The 9104-nt window shown below is 48.4% G+C and overlaps 1 protein-coding gene across 13 annotated transcripts in view; it reads left to right on the top strand.

Annotated features, from left to right (window-relative positions):
• The window catches only part of SLC35D4 (solute carrier family 35 member D4), an 89546-nt gene that overhangs the window by 37229 nt on the left and 43213 nt on the right, over positions 1-9104 (top strand). For 12 of the 13 annotated variants that reach the window (XR_014139659.1, XM_081801502.1, XM_081801504.1 and 9 more), the window contains 2 exons: positions 4915-4984; positions 8757-8850. Coding sequence is in view for 12 of the 13 variants with exons in the window: in XM_081801502.1 (XP_081657628.1) it covers positions 4915-4984; positions 8757-8850 (164 nt within the window). In the remaining variant the exon portion in view is untranslated. The other variant, XM_081801499.1, reaches the window with a different exon arrangement.

The raw sequence follows: 9104 nt of genomic DNA on the forward strand, positions 1-9104 counted from the left end.
TTTGTCTGATATAAGGATTGCCACCCCAGCTTTCTTTTGGTGTCCATTAGCATGGTAAATGGTTTTCCACCCCCTCACTTTCAATCTGGGGGTGTCTTTGGGTCTAAAATGAGTCTCTTGCAGACAGCATATCGATGGGTCTTATTTTTTAATCCAATCTGATAGCCTGTGTCTTTTGATTGGGGCATTTAGCCCATTTACATTCAGGGTAACTATTGAAAGATAGGAATTTAGTGCCATTGTATTGCCTGTAAGGTGACTGTTAACTGTATATTGTCTGTGTTCCTTTCTGGTCGATGTTACTTTTAGGATCTCTCTTTGCTTAGAGGACCCCTTTCAATAGCCCTGTACTTTTAAAACATTAAAAAATTGAGGTATAGGGGTGCCTGGGTGGCTCAGTTGGTTAAGATTCCAACTCTTTTTTTTTTTTTTTAAAGATTTTATTTATTTGTGAGAGAGAGAGAGATGGAGAGAGCACAGCAGGGGGAACGGTAGGCAGATGGAGAAGCAGGCCCCTGCTGAGCAGGGACTTGATCTCAGGACCCTGGGATCATGACCTGAGCCTAAGGCAGACGCTTAACTGAGCCACCCAGGTGCCCCAAGTGTCCAACTCTTGATTTCACCTCAGGTCATGATCTCAGGGTCGTGAGATCGAGCTCCATGTCAGGCTCCACGCTGAGCATGGAGTCAGCTTAAGATTCTCTTTCTACCTCTTGCTCTGCCCCTTCTCCCTGCCCCCCCGCTTGCATGTGCACACTCTCTCTCAGAAAAAAAATTGAGGTATAATTTATGTATATGAAATGCACCTGTCTTATGTGTACGGCTTGATCAATTTTGACAAAGGTATACACCTGTGTAGCTTATACTCCCTTGAAGATATAGACCATTTCTGTCACTATAGAAAGTTTCCTCATGCCCCTTTCTCATTATTCGCTTCTCATCCACCACCAAAGCCACCACGGATCTGATGTCTGTTACCATAGATAAATTCTGTTTATCCTGGAGCCTCGTATAAATGGAAACACACAGGAAGTGTTCCTTTGTGTCTGGCTCTTCATTCCGCGTAGTGTTCCAAGATTCATCCAGGTTGTTGTCTGTTTCACTAATTGATTCCCTTCTATTACTGAGTAGGGTGCTAGTGTATGAACATACCACCTTTTGTTTATCCGTTCACCTGCTGATGTTCACTTGCACCGTTTCCAGTTTTTAGCTGTTACGAATAAAGCTTCCATGAACATTCTTTTTTTAATTTCTTTTTAAAGATTTTATTTTTACGTAATCTATATACCCAACATGGGGCTCGAACATATAACCCCGAGATCAAGAGTCACACACTTTACCAACTGAGCCAGCCAGGTGCCTCCCCACCACGAACATTCTTACACAAGAATTTTTTGTGAACTTAGGTTTTCATATCTCATGGATAAATACCCTAGGAATAGAATTTCTTTGTCTTAGAATAGATGTACATTTAACTTTTAAGAAAGTGCCAGTTTTCTAACGTGTTTATACCATTTTACATTCCTACTCAGCAATGTCTGAGAGTTCCAGTTCCTCCCCATTGTCACTAACATTTGGTGTTCAGTCTTATTTTAGCTAGTCTGCATGGTCTCTTGATAGTGCTCTTGACCGAGCTGCCCTTCTCACTATTCCTGAGTGACTAGAAAGATAAGTGTTTCTGTAGAGGCAGATATGGCCCTTTGGGTCCCAGGCTTGGGAATGCTTTGGGAGACGGTGGTAGGGATCAGGTAGATAGTTCTCTTTATCCTGAGTGCAAACCCTGCCACTTTTCCCCCTTCGAGCACTGCGTTTGCTCCTTGGTGGTTGGAATCTACCTCCCCCTCTTGTCGTTCAACCTCATGATTCACACAGAGGCTTCAAGAACCTTGGAACCGTGCTTCCCCTTGGACCATTTTAAGCACTAGTAGAGAAGAGAAATTCTTCCTCTGTTTGCAAGTTTGCATTTCATCTTTGTATCAGGCTCCCTCTGTTGTGTGTTCAAGAGGGAGAATTTCAAGGACCCATCAAGCAGAGAGACCTGGCACAGGAACTGGACCCAGAAATGACCTTGTTACCTGGTGTGTGCTCATGTGTGAGACAAAGCAAGTAGCGCTGATTACTTCTTGGAACTGACCTTCCATTTTCCTGCCGGTTCCCAGGGCCAAAATCTGGTGAGAGGAAGTTTTCTTAATGTTCAGATATCAGTTAGTCTTGAATATGGTAAGATTGGGGCACACTCTTCACCGTGGCAATTTCATGCTCTGATCTTCAGAGAAACTGGATTCACTCCCTCACTCGGAAAGTCAGCAGAAAGCTCATGCTGTGACGAGCACTGGGTGATATCTGGAAGTGTCCAATCACTGTCCACCCGAAACGAATATGACACTGTATCTTAACTAACTGGAATTTAAGTAAAAACCGAAGAGAAAAGCGAAGGCCTAACTAGGACTGTGTTGCAGAAGGCTGCGTGTTGCTGCCACAAAACACGTTCGCGACTGTTCGGCTACGTAATTTGTGCTGAAATTGTGCATTCGCCAATAGCTGGTGCAGGAGCGCTGTCTTTTGAGCACCTTTACCACTTTTTCAGGTTCCCGGACTGAGTTCTCACGGGTTTGGGCCAGCCAGCCACACGCTGCCTCATCATCGGGGCTGTTGGCAGCGCCGTCATTAACCTCTGCTGGGTAGAGGTTGGCGCGCACCCTCCTTATTGAAGACCTGGGGGAAGAGAGGAGCCAGGCTGCCGGCATCAGAGGGGAAGCATCTGGGGCACATTTGAAATGAAGGACCAGCAGAGCCAGCTGGAAAGGGGAACGTTCTCTGCAGGGGAAGCAAGAGGAGTTAGGTGCTTTCAGGTACTGCTGGTTTAGTAGCGCTTAGCCTATGCCGGGGGTGATCCCAGCGCCCTGGATATGAGATGAGGGAGGCAGAGTCCCTCCACGCAGGGACTTGGTGGTTACACAAGGGGAGACAGGCATGGCGTCAACTAAGTACTGTGTGGGAAATGTGTAGGCTTAGAAATGGCTCAAAGATAAAGAGTGAGCCATTCTCTCTGTCAGGAATTTATAGGCTCTGTTTTCAGGGTTTCAGTGAAGGTGATCACGTAACCAGTAAACTCCCTAGGACCGTGATGTTTTTCCTTTGTCTTCCTGCCTCCCAGCCCGCCTCGGACCACCCCACGGCTCATCAGAGCCCCCACCGCAGCCCGCGCTGGGCTGGGAAGGCTGCCAGTGCCCTGCGAACCCCGTTCTGATGAGAGCCTGGGTGCAGAGAGGAGCAGCGCCCGAGGAATCTCGAGGTCCTGCACTTAGCCCGTCTCCTCTCTGTCCTTCCTCCTCACCACACGGACCGCACGGCCGGTGCCCTCGCACTGAGAGGGACACTGGAAGGGGGCCAAGAACCACAGTGGCCAGAGAGAGCGAAACCCTGCATGGACTGTCACTTCGCCCGCCTGCACAGGCCGGGGGGGCGGTGCTCTGGCCGCCCTCTGGGGCTGGGGTTCCCCCTGGTTACCTCGCTGTCACTTCTGTGTGGAAAGGGCCCCCCGCAGAAATCGTGCTCTTCCCGCGCTGAGCCTGATGTTGTCGTTTGCAAAACTCCTCCACCAGCGCCGGCCTGCGTAGATGGTGGAAGTGGTCAGGGGAGTCGTGGCAGGAAGAAAGCGAGAGCTCTGAACCCCTGGTTGGGCTGCACGAAAACCAGATCCCAAGAGACCCTCTCCCTTTGTAGTTAAGAGCACGCACATATGCACAAACAAAACGAAACAACAGTCGTGATAAAAAAAAAAAAAAAACCCTCTAAGGAGATGGAATTCAGGCCTTTCCTTCCCAAGAGGTGGTTGAATTAATTGAAATCGGTTCGGTCTCTGAGGAAGGGTAGCAGCCCGTTGTGTCTTGTTCTGACACTCTTGATTATAAGTGCAGCGATGAAGGAATTACCGACTGTATGTTGCCCGCGCAGCTAGCACACTGTGAGTCCCTAACTTAGGAAGATCAGCCGTTCTTGCTCCGGTCCATCCGGATCTGGGAGACAGACTGGGGCCCGGGGGTCTGGAAGGTCTGGCTCCTCCCGAGTCTCAGAAACTCCAGATTTGGGAGGATTAGGCTATCTGCTGTGGAAATGCTTAATTCCTTTTCTCTGGACATTTCTGGAAGGCTTTCTGCTTTTTTAATCTCCTGACTTCTTGTTTGTGACCAAGTTCAAATTCCAGAGAGGGAAGCGGCCAATATGTGTGATTATTTCCTCTTGTACCAAGTGGAACTAAAAGAATGAACTTACTTCACTAGAAATAAATGTACCCTTTGGACCTTAAACCCAAATGAGTAAGCTCAGTTGGTCTGGCCCCTGTGCTGTTCGTGCAGTAATTAAACACCAAATGAAAAAAAGATGGCACGCATTCACAATCTTTTTTTGGACATAAGGCAGAAAAGAATAGAATAATGTTAAAAAAAAAAAAAAAGATTCTTTTTGTCCTACACTCCGCCTTGGGCAGGGATGGCTGCCGGGTGATGAGGAAAGATTGTAGGGTTTGGAGTGACTCGGGGGTGTACGTTCCGGCTTCCCAGTTCAAGAGGTGTGCAATCCTAGACACATCCCTTAACTTCTCTGAGCACCAGTTAAATGGGGATACTGGAACACCAGAGAGTTATTACAAGGACTGAAAGATGTCGTACATAGAGCTTTTAGCGTAGGGCCCTGTGCAGGGCAGACTCTCGCTAACTGGGCATTATGGATCATCACACTATTATTTTAAGACGATGCTGCTAACACAGAAACCCTGGGGATGGCAGAGGGAATTCAGTGCCGGGCAGCTCAGTGCTCAGATGGCTGTGCTGAAGACCCTCGCCTGTGTTTCCCGGGGCCGCTGGGGACGGGGCGTGTGGGGACCCATTGTCTCACCGTTGCTGTGCCTCTCAGGTGATCTCGTCAGCGTCCCGGACTTTCCGTTCCTGTATTTCTACAGATTCCATGGCAGCTGCTGTGCCAGGTAAGCTTAACCCATAAACCCCTGGCCCTATTAATTTGTCTTCATCAAGTCCAGGGTCACTGCCGGTTGGTTATCCAGATGAGGGCAGAAGAGAGTGGTGGCCGGGCCAGGAAGCTGCTCCCTTGGCCATCTGCGGGTTCTCATCCACATCCTTAGGTGCTCAGGGCTGGCCTGGGGCCTGGGGGACCTGTGTCCTACAGAAGTTTCTTGGCCAGGGCAGAAGAGCCAAGAACGTTGCACTGTTTTTCCACAAGCCATTCCTAAACAGAACTTCATTGTATAAAATGATGCATTGGATTCAGTTCAAGGGAAGATTTGGGTCCAGAATTGCACCCGTTCAGCTTCCTCCTTGGCCCCTGCTTTGTCCCTAAAGGGCGCCCTCCCAAAAACCTTGACTGAATCCTAAGACCCTGAGAAACAGGTTTTGGAAACCAGTGACTAGGTGACATCTAGACAACAAAGTGACCTTTACTACGCGGCCTTGGGAGGTACTAAGACCAATGAGATGGGTACATATAGATGAAGTTCAGACCCACCCTCTACCCCTTCCTAGCTATGATTCCCACGTTGCTTGACTTTCTCATGCTGAGAAATGGAAAGGCTTCTGTAGATAGTCTTGAGGTGTGTGTTCTGATAGGGTGGGAAGCCCAGTCTTGGGTTGAATGCCGGCCTTGCTGCTTGCTAATGTGTTTGTTCTTTGGGCAAGCTGTCCTAGTTCTCCCAAGCTTTAGTCGAGTTTTCTCATCTGTAAAGTGAAAAGATAATACCACTCCTGGGTGATCGCGTATGCTAAAGAAGGTGTGTAAGCTCTAAGCGTTTCGCCTGGCCTAGTAAATGATGGCCATTACTATTATCTGCTCAGCTTGATTATAATTAACTAAAATGTCCACAGACCATGAGCAATTGCTAAGCCAGACCACTTCTTCCCGCACATAAAAGGTTGTACCTTGTGGGGCAGTGATTCTTTACAGAGTCAAAAAGCTGGTGTGTGGCTACATACTGTTTCTGATAGGGGTGTGTTAGGACAAAAAAAAAAATCAATATTGTACAGTTTGCTTTTGCATTTGAGCCTCAGAATGGCACTTAACATCCTCAGCTAACTTTCGGGAGGATACTGTCAGAATTCATCTTCCCAGTTCCTGTCAGTTTGGTCAGGCCTTGTGGGCTGCCCGTTAGCTAGGCTCGGGTGGCATGACTGTTACTGCTCCTCTGGTGTCCATGGACTTGTTTCCCTTTGGGTCAGGTTTTTTGGCAGCACCAGCACAGTGCGGAGGGGAGTACAGTCGTCGTTCAGTTCTTTGAAACAGAGAACACAGTTCGTAGCCCGTTGATGCTGGCTTGGTGGGGCAGTAGTCTAGCTCCATTTCTGCCCCTTTTAATCTGCAAATTTCTTACAACCCAGCATGAAAAATCAGGGTTTTATACTTTAAAGATTTGGAAATCGTTGCTTGAATTGCTAGGAATCTCTTACGTTCTACCCACCGCCAACCCCCGGCTGCAGTATGAAGCTTAAACTCTTTTAAGAATGTATCCGTTTTCCCCACGTCATCTCATGATTCCTCCACGGCCGTAGCTCAGACTAAGTGTTGTCACCTTCAGAGGCCCTGGAGGAACTCAGAAGGAGTCATGGAGGCCTGAGAGGATGGTGGTAGCCATGACCCAGACACACATTAACGGGGAACCCAGGCTCTTTTACTTCTGGGATCCTCCCATTGCTTTTAAGGTCTACCTCCGTGGCAAGGGGTAGAAGAGCTGAATGTGGAAGGAGAAAGAGAGGGACCCATGAGTAATTTGGAAATGATTCAAAGACATACCAGTCAAGGGATGGGAAGGAGTCATGGATGCTTTCCCAAGCATGTTGGGCACAGACTGGGAGTGGCTCTGTTCTAGCAGAGTCTGTGCTGAGGGGAAAGGGGACATGGAATTATGCCCTTCCTCTGGCTGGAGGTGGGGTGGGGGGGGATCAGAGGGGAGGGCCTATGGGAGGCAGCACAGGCCCCTGCGAAGTTGTTACCTCCCTGGAGGCAGGGGTGGAGGCCACCAGCAGGAGCCCTGGAGCGCCGGCCGCCTTACTTTCCACTCCCAACCTCGCAGTGGCCATGGGCACCTGCAGCATCACACTCTGTCTTTGTTGGGTCAAGAAGGTATCTTCACTGTGGAGAACCTTTTAAAGAACCAGGACACCTGGATTCTGATTGTGCCTGCTCCTCAGTTTGCTTGTTAATAAAGTGAGATTTGGGGCTAGGGAGGCTTTCTGTTCTGAAAGTCTCTGATTTCCATAAGATAGGATGAGAACCACTATGCATATTCCTGCTTTAACAACACAGAACCTGAGGCAAGAAAAAAAGGGACAAAGGGGGATGAGTCAAGGTCATGAGGGTCAGTGGGCACAACCCAGGTCACTCAATTTCTAGCCTGCTGCTTACCCCCCTGGACCTCCTTGCCTTTCGGGTGTGAATGACTGACTGTCTTCATCCATAGCCGCCCAGCCTCCCATGACTACAGATGCAAATCTGAACAAACTTTGCAGGTCATCAGGGTCCAACAGGCTGAAATATACGCAAGGGAACCCTCATCCCTGTCCTTGGTCCTGCCCCAAGAATGTGGCTATGAACTAACCTAATCTAATGAAGCGAAGGCACACATTTCTGTGAAATTTGGCCTTACAGCTGTTTAACTCAATCCAACCTGCTTCTAAGTAAACTTGTCAAACATTTATGTCATACCTACCGTGACCAAGGCACCATGTTTGGCTCCGTGGGGGAAAACACAGAGAAGCCCAAGATTGGGCCCTGACCTCTCAGAGCACATGATCTGAGTTGGGGCCCCACAGCAGTGCCTGTAATAAAGGTGAGATGACAGGGTGGCACTTGAGACCCTGGAGTACAAATGATGCCTCCTGAAAAGCAGGAGATATGACTGCAGTTGTACCCCAAACCACAGAGGCAGGTCCTGCTTTTCAATTTCTCTTAAGTCACACTCAAGCCCCCGCTTGACAAGAAGTCAACTTCTATCATGGATTCTCTCTGCTACACTCTCTTCCCCAATTGCCCAGCCTCCAAATGCAAGGAGGAGTGACCATTCTGTTGGAGTGCCCTTCGCTTTGTCCTTGACCACACAGTGATGCTTTCAGAAATGGTTCCAGCATAGAGCACTACTTCCCCGTCCACTGCTATGCCAGTGCCTTGCTGCTCCAGATCTCTAGAACTCCGCATGGGGCGTGGTCTCTCAGGTCACACACTTGGGCTTAGGCGTCATTCCCAAAGCATAACATATGTGTAGCTGAGCCTGGTTTGGGGGACATCTGCTACTGGAGCCAGCCCTCCCCTTCAGATTCTTACCTTGAACCCAGGAGTCAGTCCAGACCCTCTGTCCCCATATGGTGAGTTTTGCTTTGGAAGTCTTTTTCTGGCAGTTTGTTCTGCTTGAAAAAAGTTGAAGTTCTACCTTGGCAAGCACCAAGCTCCAGAAATAATATGGGAGGGAGCAGGAGGTATTGTCCTCCACACTTTTTTCTTTCATGATTTAGCCAGAGACTTCCCAAGTTCCTATACTCCCTCCCCCATGGCCCGCTACCCAGTGGAACTCTCTTATCATAGCTCCTTAGAAAATTAGAGCTTCCTGGGTTTTTAAATCCAGAGATCACTAGAAAACCCAGATGGGATACAGGTTCTGTAATAATTAGAAACTGACTGGTAAAATCTAAGAGAAAATAGCTATTGCTTAAAAGGAAGACAAGCCTCACTAACAAAAGAATATTTTCTCCTTCCAGTGGATTGTTAGGATTCTTTCTCATGCTCAGCACAGTGAAGCTGAAAAGCCTTATGGCCCCAGGGCAGTGTGCAGCCTGGATTTTCTTTGCTAAGGTAAGAACGAGGGAAGGAGCAGGGAAAAATCAATCTCAGGAGCCTTCATGTCCAGTGTTTTTGGAGCATGTGTAACGTCAGGTCTGATCTTCATGAAATCATTTCCAGTCATCGGCCCTGAGCCTGATCCTTCAGTGATGACAATTTCTGAGGTCCTCTGCCTACTTTATCAGCATGACATAATCTTTATCACACTCCTGGAAGGGATAATCCCCTTAACTTGCCTGGAGCCTTAATTTCCCCATCTGAACAGG

The sequence above is a fragment of the Leptonychotes weddellii genome, chromosome 13 (genome assembly GCF_054177405.1).
Source record: "Leptonychotes weddellii isolate Sample4059 chromosome 13, ASM5417740v2, whole genome shotgun sequence".
NCBI lineage: Eukaryota > Metazoa > Chordata > Mammalia > Carnivora > Phocidae > Leptonychotes > Leptonychotes weddellii.